Genomic DNA, 15,323 nt, shown 5'->3' on the forward strand with positions numbered 1-15,323 from the left:
CATTGGTCGAAATTCAATTATGATGTCAAATGTTCTTGCTGTTCTCTGAAATTCCTATTGTGACGTCATGAAAAAAAGGCAAATATGCCTGATGACGCCACAAAAAAAAAACGTATCTTTTTGTAGATTAGTGAAAATGTTTGTCAACATATCATCTAAAAATAATTAAGAGAAACAGATTCCACCTCCAAATCTTGTGTAATACCATAATTCTCGACTTGTGACAGTTAAGCTAGACAAGCCTCAGGTTTTAAAGTTGAACATTTAAATGTGTCAAGTAGAAAAATAGTGTGGATTTGTATATCGGGATCCAGTGGCAAATATATCATGCATTTTCAGGATCATTAAACTGGAATATGTGGTAGCATTTGAAGATGATTTAACAATGAAAAATTTTATACATTCTAAAATGTATGGATAATATGTATATATATAAATGTGCTACCTTATTTGTGTTTTAGAATGTAAAAGCCATCAAGATATGGATGTTGATTTAGATCGGAAATTTCTACAAGATCTGAGAGATTTAAAGCCTTTACTGGAAAAAGAAAGTATAGAAGAACACAGAAGGTTGGAGTTCTTATAATTTTTAACATCTGTTCAATATTGTAATCTCTATGGATGTGATAATATTCCATTTGTTTTGTGTAAGAAGTTTATTTGTCTTGCTTTTTACAAATTGGTACAAATATACCATCAGAGCTCAATAATTGTTAGGCCCTATAAACTAGTCAGTGTTTCAATTTAGTTATCACTTCACCCGTCTGTCTGCACTTCAATGTCGTAAAAAGTTATTTGATTTAAGTTTTTCTTCATCCACATACCCCTCTCCTTTGAGTAAAATTTTGGTTTCAAAGGGATATCTTTTGAATCATATGCCATGAATAACAATTTTGGGTTTAAAAAAGGCTCATATGACGAAAAAGACTATTAAAAAGGTCAAGGTCATAGCAGAAAATGGTAAAAATATTGAAATTGGGCCTCAATTGTTCATAAAGAAAATGAGAACTATGGATAGTTTGATCAGTAGGATGAAGGTCACATGCTTTAAGAGTAAAATTTTGGTATATACTTTGTTTCAAACAACATCTTTTGAGCTATAAATCTAATATTTATTCATTTCTTGTTTCTTCTTCTATATATACATAAAGATTTGCTGGACTATAATTGCTGCCATTGTGTTTATGATTTTTTAGTTTTAACAAAAACACTTTTATTTGAATCTTGAATTAAAAGTACAAAGGAGTAGGTCCGGTAAGGGCCGATTTTGGCCTCAAAACTCGGGTTCATCTGATGAAAGATTTTGGACACTTTTTAAACATTTAAGTGTCTACTTCAGTCGATTCAATTAGTTTATGTGAAAGATTTGAACTGATTTTGTCTTTAAAGACGCTCAAATTCAAGCTTAAATATGAAAAATCTATCAAATATGCCATAATATGTCACTTTTCAGATGGTTTTTGTCAAAAATGAAAGTGGCCGCACCCGTGTTCATTCTCAACCTTACTATATGTTATGTATTATCATCAAATACAACTTACATTTAAATATTAAGAATGAACACAAATGCGGCCACTTCCATTTCAAACGGAAACCGTCTAAAAATTAACCAAAATGCTAAAATTTCGAAGATTTCAGTAATTTAGCATGACTTAATGATGCTAGTACCCGATACATGTGCATTGTATTGTCAAAAACAGCCCATATTTATGTAACAGAAGTATTCTTCTTTCCAATAAATAGCTAAAAATTTACATTTTAACAATTTTGTAAAACTGCTATATTTTGGGGCCAAAAAGGGGTCTTACTGGGGTTACTCCTTTATAAATGAAAAAATAACATGAACTAAGGCTCTTATTGCATTATAACTTTTTAACATAGATTAAATGGGTAACTTTTGTTTTAGTTTTGTTCTGCAAGCATTGCGGTCTAGTATTTCAAGGAGGGCATTGCAAGATCTGGAAGATAACTTTAAGGTGAGATTTCTGGGATACAATTGATTAAATCAAAGTAAACAATTGTGAAACAAAATACATATGGCGCTGTATTGTTATCTTTTTTGAATAATAAGACATTTCAAGATATGTAATATTATTGTACAATTATCGTTGAATTATTATGAATCACTGGTGGAGTGGAAGAATTGTGTGGATAATTTAAAACCATATCTATGACTTAGTTTTCCATTTAGGTATGGTTTGTGAACCAAAAAAAAACAATGATATAGCACTATTAAATGATAACAAATTACTAGAAAAGGACACAACAAGATAACACATGTTATTAAAAAAAGTCAAAATGGATCAGAATAGTTTTAACAAAAACTAAGAAAACATGGTTTCAAATTTGTATGTTTCACCATTTCTAAACAACCACACATTATTAAACCGAATTGCACAAATCAGTAAAGCATCAACACCATGTTTATAGATGTTTAATGCATATAGTTAACATATCAATGAAATTTGTAAAAATAAAAACATTTCTGTACTCTCCTATAAACAAGAAATTTTTTTTTCCCCAGAATGTATCAAAGTCCATTATAAACATAGCAATGGGATTGAATCATAGCAGAGAAGTTAGGGATATTTTCATTGATATATATGAAAAGGTAAGACATCAAAAGAAAACAGCTAATGTCATTGTTTGAATTTCAGAATAATTGCTCATATGACTAGTCCTTTCATAGAAAAAAAAAAGAAAAAATTTCTAAACATACCCTCTGCCCTGTTCATGACAGTCAAAAATCTCTACCCTATGCTTGACAGTGAATTGTGTAAAATTTTCATCAAAAGTTATCAAATAAATTGTAGTTATTTATGGAAAAAGTAAACACATTAATATATTTGCTGTATGATTATTTTGACTATTTTTTTATTTTTGAAGAATGGACAAAAATGTGAGATTAATTATTTCGATTTCAGGAAAATCTGCATTAAGATATATGGATCATATTTCAGAAAGCGAGTTCTTATTATTGCGATACTCACCCAGAGGCTTTATTCGCATTGATAAAAACCTCACAATAATTTCTGAATTTACAGTATTTAAAAGAAACTATGAGTGTGACACATAGTGAAAAGAATTTTTTAATATATATGAGGGTTTCTTCTTTCTTCAAATGCAGGAACACTTGCATTCATTGCCTCAAATGCTTCACATGTATGCACACTGTACAAAAAGAAATATTTATAATGCTTTTCTTCAAGAAACTTGTCTGATACAGCACATAGATGTTGTAAAAGTGTCAGACTGGCCAATTATGTCATACAAAAATGAAATAAGGAGATGTTGGATGATTGCCTATGAGACAACTATCCACCAGCCACAAACGGATGAAGGTATAAACAGCTATAGAGCACTGTATGGCATATACATGTACCTTTCAAAAGGGTAGTGCAAAGGTTGAAAAAAAATTATCAAATAAAAACAATTTTGACCATGAATAGATCTTTATGTGTTTCATTTCACTTTTGAGTATTTTGTGTCTCTGGAAATTCTGAAAAGTCCTTGCATTTGAGGATATGTGCAACTATAAGTCCTATGTTGTGGTCAACTGTTTCAAAATACTTTTTTACAATTTATGATTCTGAATTCACATGTTGTTCTACACTGTGATATTTACATCTTAGTTTCATAAATAAGTAAATAGTGCGAAAAATATGCCTTGTAGAAAACACAGTACATGTATATCTGTAAATTAAAAATTATGTCGAAAGGCCTAGGTGGCTAAAGCAGCTGAACAACTTTTTTCTAGTGCAGATCAATCCAGCAGACTGGTAACGTGGAAATTGTGAGAGGGTTATTTTTGCATTTTACACTTTCACAAGAAGTGCACGAAAAACCTCCATGAACAGTTTGTTCAAATCAACAATATCAATTGTAAAGTGTGCACTGATTGCTAAATTTTGATTTATTGAAAATATCCATCTTTCTCCTTTTCTAACCCGATTTATACTTTTTCTGACTGGTTGATTATTGTCTCTCCTGTGACGACATAGGGATTACAATCCAGCGGGCGGCGATGTAAACTAATTGTATAAAGCCTTTATATTTCAGAATGAAGAAGACCTTGATGCTTCATATCTTGTATGCAGATACCTTGTGTTAGGAAGTTTCCATCTGTCATATGTCCATTGTCCTTGACCACACGATTCAGCAACTGCTTGAAACAAATTATGTTTTTTTTGTCATGTGAATTTCTCACTTATTATGAGTAATAGAATAACTATATTTGGTATATGGGTTCCTAGCAACATCTTATTGTCTGTCAGACAGGGTTCACCTGACCTTGACCTCATTTCATGGATCAGTGATCAAGGTTAAAGTTAGGTGATTAGGTCTGTTTCTCAGACTCTATAAGCAGTAGGTCCACTATATGTAGTGTATTGAATGATTACAAGGGATACTTGTTAGTCTGTTAGATTTTATCTGACCTTGACCTCATTTTCATGGTTTATTGGTCAATGTTAAAATTTTGTGTTTTGGTCTATTTTTCAAGTACTATAAGCAATAGGTCAACTATATTTCGTGTATGGAATGATTGTAATACGTACATGTTTGTCTAGCTGGTATCATTTGACCTTGAGCTCATTTTCATTGTTCATTAGTCAATGTTAAGTTTTTTGTGTTTTCATCTGTTTTTTAAACACTTTTAGCAATAGGTCAAATAGATTTGGTGTATGGAATAATTCTGAGGTGTACATGTCTGTCTGGCAGGTATCATATGACATTGACCTCATTTTCATGTTTCATTGGTCAATGTGAAAATTTTGTGTTTGGTCTGTTTTTCAAGTACTACATGTATAAGCAATAGGTCAACTATATTTTGTGTATGGAATGATTGTAATGTGTAAATGTTTGTCTACCTGATATCATTTGACCTTGACCTCATTTTCATGGCTCATTGGTCAATGTTTAGTTTTTTGTGTTTTGATCTGTTTTTGTCTCGCCTTGACTGAGTCAAAAAACGAGACAAAGGTATGCTGTTTCCGGCAGCGGTGGCGGCGGCGTCAACAATGTTTTAGTTTGTGATTAGGTCTAGTTCATGGTGAACCACTAGTGGTAGGTCAATGATATTTGGTGTGCAGTTGTATTAGCATTGGCACATCTCATTACCATGAAAATTATTTCGCCCCGCCCCCTCAGTCAAGGTCTATTGACTTTGAAACTTTGCTTAGTTTACATGTATTAGTTTGTGATTAGGTCAGTTTATGGGGAACCACTAGTGGTAGGTCAATGATATTTGGTATGCAGTTGTATTAGCATTGGCACATCTCATTGCCATGGAGATTATTTGGCCCCGCCCCCTCAGTCAAGGTCTATTGACTTTGAAACTTTGCTTAGTTTACATGTATTAGTTTGTGATTAGGTCAGTTTATGGGGAACCACTAGTGGTAGGTCAATGATATTTGGTATGCAATTGTATAAGCATTGGCATATCTCATTTCCATGGAGATTATTTGGCCCTTCCCCTCATTTATGGTCTATTGACTTTGAAACTTTTGCTTAGTTTTCATGTATTAGTTTGTGATTAGGTCAGTTTAAGGGGAACTGTTAGTGGTAGGTCAATGATAAATGGTATACAGTTGTATAAGCATTAGCACATCTCATTTTCATGGAGAATATTTGGTCCTTGCCCCTCAGTCATGGTTTATTGACTTTGAAACTTTTGCTTAGTTTACAAGTTACTGTTTGTGTTTAGGTTTGTTTAAAGGGAAAGACTTATGAAAAGTCAATGGTATTTGGTTTGCAGTTGTATTAGCATTTGCACATCTCATTTCCATGGAGATTGTTTAGCCCTGTACCTTCAGTCATGGTTCATTGACTTTGAATATTTGCATAACTTACATGTTAAAGTATTGCTATTTTAATTTCAACATTTGCATTATCAAAATAACAGATAGGCGAGACATATCTCTGTGTTAACAGTTTATTCAAATACTATTAGCAATAGGTCAGCTTTATTTGGTGTATGGAATAATTCTGAGGTGTACATGTCTGTCTTGCAGATATCATCTGACCTTGACCTCATTTTCATGGTTCATTGGTCAATGTTAAGTTTTTGTGTTTTGGTTTGTTTTTCAATGACCATAAGCAATAGGTCAACTATATTTGGTGTATTGAATAATTGTAAGGTGTACATGTCTGTCTGACAGGATTATCTGACATTGACCTCATTGTCATGGATCTTTAGAAATGTTAAGTTTATGTAATACTTGTAGTAAAACCTTTATCTTTAAGATTTTCAACATTCAATCAAGGTCAGTAAAGCTTGCGAGACATTTCCATGTGTGCTCTCTTGTTATTTTTGTGGTTGGTCTGATCTCTGTTCCTCATTAGTCAAAATTTAATTTTGACAAATTTTGACATCAAATGTTCTTGCTGTCCTCCGAAAATCCTATTGTAATGTCATGAAAAAAGGCAACCATGCCTGATGACATCACATAGATAAAAAAAGTTTGTCTATATATGGTCTAAAATTCATTAGAGATACAAATCTCCTGCAAATATGATATTTCTCCACTCAACTATAAGTAAAGATATTTAAAAAGCTCGGTAAGCCAAAATTTAAATTTAACTGCCTCGTGTGGAGAAATATGGTATCACACTTGATGCAATGGTACGATCTATATTTACAGCATTGCTATTTCTAGTCAATAATAGTTGAATAATCTGTATATGTTCTAGATTGTGGAACCTTGTCAACAAGCTAGATGGAGTAAGGAAGATTTGCAAAGTTTTGTTACTGTTTACCAAGCTACAGCTAAAGATATGGAATTAATGAAGTATGTTTAAACTCTTTTAAATAGGCTCAGACATCAATTGATATTTAAATTTTAAATTTTGGATTTACTTTTGTATAATTGGTAATAGATGAGTACCTAGTGTTAGAACAGAAAATATATCACTTTTCATGAAAAAGCAACAAAGGATATTTGAATAAAATAATATTGAAAGTCACCTTTCATTCATATGCCTGTATCCTGTATGTCTGTATTCGAAGGGCCAAGTGAGCTTTTCTCATCACTAGGCGTCCGACGTCGTCATCCGTCGATGTTAACTTTTACAAAAATATTCTCCTCTGAAACTGCTAGGCCAAATTTAACCAAACTTGGCCACAATCATCATTGGGGTATCTAGTTAAAAAAATTTGTCTGATGACCACGCCTGCCAACCAAGATGGCGGACATGGCTAAAAATAGAACATAGGGGTAAAATGCAAGTTTTGTCTATTATTTTGAAAACCCTAATAAATAAAGAAAATATGACAAAGCAAAAATGTTCAGAACGTTGAGCTTTACCAATTGTCCTTATACGTCAAAACTGTCAGACAACTTCTTGTAGGAGTTATTGCCCTTAAATGACAAATTTTATATTTTTTTTTGAAATTTTGCGTACTATTTTGAAAACTATAATAGATCAAGAAAAACTTAAAACGCAAAAATGATCAGCAAGACAAGTTTTACAAATAAGTCTGCATGTTTGAAATCGTCGGACAACTCCTTATTGGAGTTATTGCCCTTTAATGACAATTTTCCATTGTCTGTTAAATTTTACAAAAATCATCTCCTCTGAAACTTCTGGGCCAAATTTAACCAAACATTGCCACAATCATCATTGGGGTATCCAGTTTTAAGAATGTGTCTGGTAACTCTGCCTGACAAATAAGATGGCGACATAGCTAATAAAATGCTCCGCTGGGCGCAGCTTGATACGACTGCAGAGGTCGAACCCTGAACAGTTGGGGCAAGTATGGACACAACATTCAAGCTTGATACAGCACTGAATTTGGATTGTGATTAAATATTTGACACAGCACAGGTTTCTGACACAGAATGAATGTGGTCTAAGAACTTAAGAATTTTTAATTTACCTTTTCAAACCATATCATTATTATTTGCTTTTATATATAAATCAGAAATAACCAATTTAAAATGGAAAATTTGAAAGAAAAAAAAATCCCCCCCCCCAATTTTTTTATCCTCCTTATGATTCATCACCCCCAAACTCAATCCCAGCCTTCCCTTTGTGGTATGGTACCTGCAGTACAATTTCAGAGAGATCCATACACTTGAACACAAGATATTGTCTGGAAACTAGAAAAATGCTTGTTTTTTTGCCCCTTTTTGGCCCCAAATTCCTAAACGTTTAGGGCAATTACCCCCAAACTCAAACCCAGCCTTCCCTTTGTGATATGGAACCTTGTAGTACAATTTCATAAAGATCCATACACTAACAAGTTATTGTCCTGAAACTAGAAAAATTTGTTTTTTGCCCCTTTTTTGACCCCTAATTCCTAAAATTTTGAAGCAATTACCCCTAAAATCAATCCCAGCCTTCCCTTTGTGGTATGGTATCTTGCAGTACAATTTCAGAGAGATCCATACACTTGAACACAAGTTATTGTCTGGAAACTAGAAAAATGCTTATTTTTGGCCCCTTATTCCTAAACGTTTAGGGCAATTACCCCCCAAACTCAATTCCAGCTTTCCCTTTGTGATATAGAACCTTGTAGTACAATTTCAGAAAGATCCATACACTTACACATAAGTTATTGTCGTGAAAATAGAAAAATGCTTGTTTTTTGCCCCTTTTATGGCCCCTAATTCCTAATATTTTGAAGCAATTACCCCCAGAATCAATCCCAGCATTCCCTGTGTGATATGGAACCTTGTGGTATAATGTCAGAGAGATCCATACACTAACACACAAGTTATGTCTGGAAGTTACAAAAATGTTTATTTTTGGCCCCTTTTTGGCCCCTAATTCCTTAACTGTTGGTACCATAACCCCCAAAATCAATCCCAACCTTCCTGTTGTGGTATTGAACCTTTTGGTAAAATTTCATAGAGATCCATTCACTTAAACTAAAGTTAGAGTGCGAAAACCAATGTGTCTTCGGACGACGACTACAACGACGACACCAACGTCATACAAATATACGACCGCAAAAATTTTTTGCGGTCGTATAAAAATAGAACATAGGGGTAAAATGCAAGTTTTGTCTATTATTTTGAAACCGTTATAAATAGAGAAAATCTGACAAGAGCAAAAATGTTCACAACGTTGAGCTTTACCAATTGTCACTTAAGTCAAAACTGTTAGACCACTTCTTATAGGAGTTATTGCCCTTAAATGACAAATTTTACCATTTTTTTTTCATTTTTGCCTATTAACTTGAAAACTATAACAGATAGAGAAACTTTATATTGTAAAAATGATCAGCAAGACAAGTTCTACAAATAAGTCTCATGGTCGCAATCGTCAGTCGACTTCTTATTAGAGTTATTGCCCTTTGATGAAGATTTTTACCATTTTTTTGCGTTTTTGCCTTATAACTTAAAAATTATAATAGATAGATAGAAACTTAATAAGCAAAAATGATCAGCAAGACAAGATCTACAATAAAGCCAAATGGAGGAAATTGTTCGACAATTCCTTATTGGAGTTATTGCCCTTAATGACAATTTTTACCATTTTTTTTCGTTTTGCTGTATATGATAAAAAATTATAATAGATAAATAGACACTTTAAATCACAAAAATGATCAGCAAGTCAAGATCTACTAACAAGTCAAATTTTGCCCATATAGTTAGTAGACTGTCACTCTTTATAGGAGTGATTGCCCTTAAATGAGGATTTTTTTTACCCTCTTTTGTGTTTTGAGCAAAAACTAAAGAAGATAGAGAGAAACTAAACAGTTTTTTGTCATGAATTTATTCTGGTCTACAATTTTGGAGAGTTTCCTTTGTTGAATATGCACATAGACCAGGGTGAGCGACACAGGCTCTTTAGAGCCTCTAGTTTATGTTACAATATATCACAGTCTGTCTCTGTTATAAACATGCATATTCATAATTTGAGGGAAACTGTTCTGTAAAGAACAAAAATAATCAGCAAAATAAAAACTACAAATAAATTAACATGGCTGAAATCATCAATCAACTAAAAGGAGTTATTGGCCTTGAACGATAATTTTTTTGTTTTTGAAGGACTAATAGGAAATATGATATCATTTTTATCCAGTTATTGAGTTAACTGTATGGCCTATTTACAAGTTTTATTTCTTTTCTAGATATCAACCAGAATTACAGATTGTATGGGACAGATACATGAATACGATGAGTAATTGTATATTAGAACTGTTTCCATCCTGACATTGCTGATAACTATGTTATAAATATCTAGTCAAACACAAAATCATAAAAACTTGATGAACTATCAAGATAGTTGTAATTATACCCATACTGAACAGTTTAAGATGTAGCTTGGTGTGATGTAATTAGATTACTATGGTTGCTGCCTCATTACATTCCAAATATTCATAAACAAGATGGCAGCGAAGATCAACATATATATATCAGATATTTGATTGCATATTATGCCATTTTATTGCAATCAGTTAACAGTGTAACTTGAGACAAATTTTTTTTGTGAAAAATGTATATTAAATGTTTACAGTTATGACTGACATAAAGTCATTTTATAAGCTTAAATTTTTACTTGTAACTGTAGATAATAATAATAAAAAAAAATTTCTACTGAACTTATTCTGTTGAAATTTTGGCAAAGAAGCAACAAGGTTGTACTCAGCTTGCAATATGATGAATGCTGACGTCATCCATAAATACTATCTTACACAATTTGATTTGATAATGCCACCTTAATTGAAGAAATGACTTTGAGGTCACTAGGTCAAGGTCAATTTCACAACAGGGAATGCCAACATTTGATAGAGATAAATTGGGGCAAATCTTTTGTTTCTGTATGTAATTAGTCCCCTACCGACAAAGTCAAAGGGGACTTTAGGTTTGCACTCCATCTGTCCGTCTGTCCATCCATCAGTCCAGCAAATCAGTTTTCCACACTTTTTTTCTTCGCGCTTGAAGATATTGATTTGAAATTTGGTATATTGTTTTATTTTGACAAGTTACAGGACAAGTTCGAATTATGTTCCTGTCTGATTATTTTGTGCAGAGTTATGGTTCTTGGAATTCACTCAAATACTCAGTTTTCCACATTTTTTTTCCATCATGCTTGAAGATATTGACTTGATATTTGTTATATACACCATGACAAGTTATAGATCAAAATAGCATTTTGTTCCAGTACAATGAGTTCTTAACCAGTAGGGGACTATGTATTGCCATGCAATACTCTCAGAATGCTTGTTTCTTTTGAATTATATCCAAACTTATTTTGATACTGTCCCATGGGATAAAGAAGACCTTTATTGATTTTGAGGTCAGTAGGTCAAAGATCAAGTTCATAAAAGTAAGTGGTAGAATTTGGCAAAAATTCTAATTTCCAGATATCTTTTGTTCCATATGTCAAACCTTCACCAATCATAGATTGAAAATGTTCCTTAGAAAGAACAAGATTGCTGCTGATTTTTCAGTTAGTAGCTGAAAGGTCAAAGTTACAGTGCCCATAATGAGACAACTGTTTTTTCTAGACAATATTATTTGAAACATAATTCAGATATTTAACAAAACAATCTTTGATGGAAAGTGTGCCTTTGGATGGAAAAAAGACCACTAGTGATTTTGATAGCTAGGTCAAAAATCAAGGTTGAAGCATCAATTTATAAACAGAAATTAGGGCAAACTTGTTTTTCGGATATCATTTGAGCCATATGTCTTATTGTGACCAAACTCAGTTAAATATTGTCCTTGAAAAGATAGGACCCCTGTTGATTTTGTGGTCAGAAGGTCAAAGGTCAAGGTATATAGGGGTAAACTACAGTTTTTTGGCTCATTTCTCAAAATCTTAAGCATTTAGAGCAAATCTGAGGGCAAGATTGATCAACAGGTTAAGGACTGTCAATCAGAAATATTTAGAAAATTTAGACTCATTTTCAAGTTATTGCAACTGGAATATCTTATGAAGTTTCTCTGTTCTTTGTTATTAACTTGAAAACTATAAAAGATAGAGAAAAACTGTGAAGATAAAAATTACTAGAACAATAGGATCTACAAATAAGTCAAGACTGCAAAGACGTCAATTGATCCCTTACAGGAATTATTGCCCTTGCTAGATAATTTTAACTTATTTTGCAGAAACGATGATGGAGAGAAACTACAAGCAGCAAAAAAGTTCAGAACAATAAGATCTACAAATAAGTCAGCATGACTGAAATCATTTATTAACCCCTTATAGGAGTTATTGCCCCCAAAAGACAATTTTAACTCATTTTTTGCAAAAACTATGATAAGTTATAAAAAACTGTAAACAGTAAAAATTTTCAGCACTATAATATCTACAGATAGGTCATCATGTCTAAAATTGTCAATTGACCCCTTATAGGTGTAATTGTCCTTGAAAGACCATTTTTATCTTTCTTTTCTGCTTTTTCTGCAGAAACTATTAGAGATAGAGGAAACTGTTAATACAAAAATGTTCAGCACAATATAATCTATGCATGAGTCAATTGGCCAAAATCGTCAATTGATCCCTTATAGGAGCAATTGCCATTAATGGATTAAGTTTACCCATTTTTTGCTAAAACTAAATTATAGCAGAAAGAGATAATCTTGAAATAGTAAACATGTTCAGCAAAAAAACAATAAGTCAAAACAGCTGACATAGTCAACTTATTCATTATATGAGTTGTTGCCCTTGAAAGAAATTTTAACAATGTTTCGTTCTCAGCATGAGCTATAAATAAACTCATCATAGAAACCTTGATTAAAATTTTGTATACCAGATGCATGTTTCTTCTACAAAAGACTCATCAGTGGCGCTCGAATCAAAAAAGTGAAAAAGGCCAAATAAAGTACGAATTTGAAGAGCATAGAGGGGCTAGACCCAAAATTCTGAAAGGTTTTGCCAAATACAGCTAAGGTAATCTATTCCTAGGGTAGAAAATCCTTAGTATTTCGAAAATTCAAAGTTTTATTAACAATTAATTTATGATTATGACCATATCAATGATAATTCATGACTACTGGACTGGTGATACTCTTGGGAATAAACCTTTACCAAGCAGTGGCATTGACCCAGTGGTTGTAAATAAACTCACCATAGAGAGAAACTGTTAATAGCAAAAAATGTTCATCACAATCCGATCTACAAATTGGTCAACATCGCCGAAAACATCAATTGATTCCTTATACCAGTTATTGTCCTTGAGGGATGAATTTGTTCCCACTTTTTTTTTACATTATTTGCAGAAATGATAGCAAAACGAGGAAAACTTTTTAAAAATAGTAAAACTGATTAACAAAAAAAGATTTACAAATCAGTCAAAAGAATGACCCTTGAAAAATGAGTTTTACCCATTATCATTTTTTGCAGAAACTTCACAAAAAGTCACAGTTTTTACCCATTTACGTTTTAAACAAAAATTTCTTATAATCTTTAAAACTATTATGAATATACAGAAACTTAATCCAGCCAAAATTCAGATTTTGGTTGACATATTTTCCATTAAACACACATAATCTTGATGCATTGTATCAATTTAACTTTGATAACAATGCCAGTTGATCGATTCAGATTCCTGTGAGCCATTCGTTTAAGGTTTTTCCTCACGAAAATGTTACTTCTACTACAAGTCCATGAACTCATTGACTCTGAGACAAAACTGTCAATCAATGTTTCGTTTATGTTGAGTAGGGCCAAACAGATTGAAATAAACAAGGATCGTAGAATAATACATAAATAGGATAACAGGAATTACCAAAAGTATTATGCAGTGCAATAGACCAACACCAACTCCTCTGAAAACATACAAAGAAAGACACAAACACATGGTCCATATACCCTGATTTGGTATAGGCACAAACTTTGGGATTTAATGAGTTTATATTTGCACAAACCTAAACCATATTACATACAACAAACAGCCTGTACAGTCCAGCTACCAACAGTATGACCTCTAACTTGAATACAAAAATACGAAAATAAAAGAAGGGCACATCATTTGGAAAACAGTGTCCAAATGTGCTAGCTACTACAGGAACCTCGCTTTTCAGAACAGCTGTTGGTTGTATTTTATCATTAAAAAAACTCAAACATCACTTCTGACAGGTTTCATGAAATATCATCATAAATCGTATTTAAAAGGACAGTATTTGTTAGTGGCCAGTAAGTATTTATAAACTGTTAACACAGAGATATGTCTCGCCTTTTTAGCTCACCTGGCCCGAAGGGCCAAGTGAGCTTTTCTCATCACTTGGCGTCCCTCGTCGTCATCCGTCATCGTCGTTGTCGTTAACTTTTTACATTTTGAACTTCTTCTAGAGAACCACTGAATGGAATGAAACCAAACATGGCATGAATATTCCTTATGAGATGCTGACCAAGTGTTGTTACTTTGTAGCCGTTCCATCATTCAAGATGGCCGCCAGCAGGGGACTTCATTTAACAAAGGACCCTATGGACAATACATACAAATGTCTTTTTTTCGAGAACCACTGAAAAGAATGAAACCAAACATGGTATGAATGTTCCTCATGAGGTTCTGACCAAGAGTTGTAACTTTGCAGCCGATCCATCATCCAAGATGGCCGTCAGCGTGGGACTTCGTTTAACATAGAACCCTATGGACAATACATACAAATGTCTTCTTTTAGAGAACCACTGAATGGAATGAAACCAAACATGGCATGAATGTTCCTTATGAGGTGCTGACTGAGTATTCTTACTTTGAAGCTGATCCATCATCCAAGATGGCCGCCAGCGGGGGACTTAGTTTAACATAGGACCCTATGGGAAAAAAAACAAATGTCTTCTATTAGAGAACCACTGAATGGAATAAAATAAAACATGGTATGAATGTTCCTTATGAGGTGCTGACCAAGTGTTGTAACTTTGTAGCCGATCCATCATCCAAGATGGCAGCCAGAGAGGGAATTAGTTTAACATAGGACCCTATGGACAATACATACAAATGTCTTCTTTTAGAGAACCACTGAATGGAATGAAACCAAACATGGTATGAATGTTTCTTTTGAGGTGCTGACCAAGTGTTGTTACTTTGTAGCTGATTTGTCATCCAAGATGGATGCCAGCAGGGGGAGTAAGTTTAACATAGGACCCTATGGTAAATACATACAAATGTTTTCTTCTAGAGAACCACTGAATAGAATGAAATCAAACATGGCATGAATGTTCCTAATGAGGTGCTGACCAAGTGTTGTTACTTTGTAGCTGATTTGTCATCCAAGATGGATGCCAGCAGGGGGAGTAAGTTTAACATAGGACCCTATGGTAAATACATACAAATGTTTTCTTCTAGAGAACCACTGAATAGAATGAAATCAAACATGGCATGAATGTTCCTAATGAGGTGCTGACCAAGTGTTGTAACTTTGTAG

General features: G+C 33.2%; 1 protein-coding gene across 2 annotated transcripts in view; it reads left to right on the plus strand.

Moving 5' to 3' along the window:
• Nucleotides 1-10,549, plus strand: part of LOC127738182 (acidic fibroblast growth factor intracellular-binding protein-like) — a 28,171-nt gene extending 17,622 nt beyond the window's left edge. For both annotated transcript variants that reach the window (XM_052249338.1, XM_052249337.1), the window contains exons 7-11: nucleotides 462-570; nucleotides 1,907-1,976; nucleotides 2,525-2,611; nucleotides 6,691-6,788; nucleotides 10,079-10,549. In XM_052249338.1, coding sequence (XP_052105298.1) covers nucleotides 462-570; nucleotides 1,907-1,976; nucleotides 2,525-2,611; nucleotides 6,691-6,788; nucleotides 10,079-10,160 — 446 coding nt within the window. In that variant the 3' untranslated portion in view covers nucleotides 10,161-10,549. The remainder of the gene's footprint in view (nucleotides 1-461; nucleotides 571-1,906; nucleotides 1,977-2,524; nucleotides 2,612-6,690; nucleotides 6,789-10,078) is intronic.
• The last annotated feature ends 4,774 nt before the right edge of the window (nucleotides 10,550-15,323 follow it).

This window comes from Mytilus californianus, unplaced genomic scaffold (assembly GCF_021869535.1).
Source record: "Mytilus californianus isolate M0D057914Y unplaced genomic scaffold, xbMytCali1.0.p SCAF_4, whole genome shotgun sequence".
In the NCBI taxonomy this organism is placed as follows: Eukaryota; Metazoa; Mollusca; class Bivalvia; order Mytilida; family Mytilidae; genus Mytilus; species Mytilus californianus.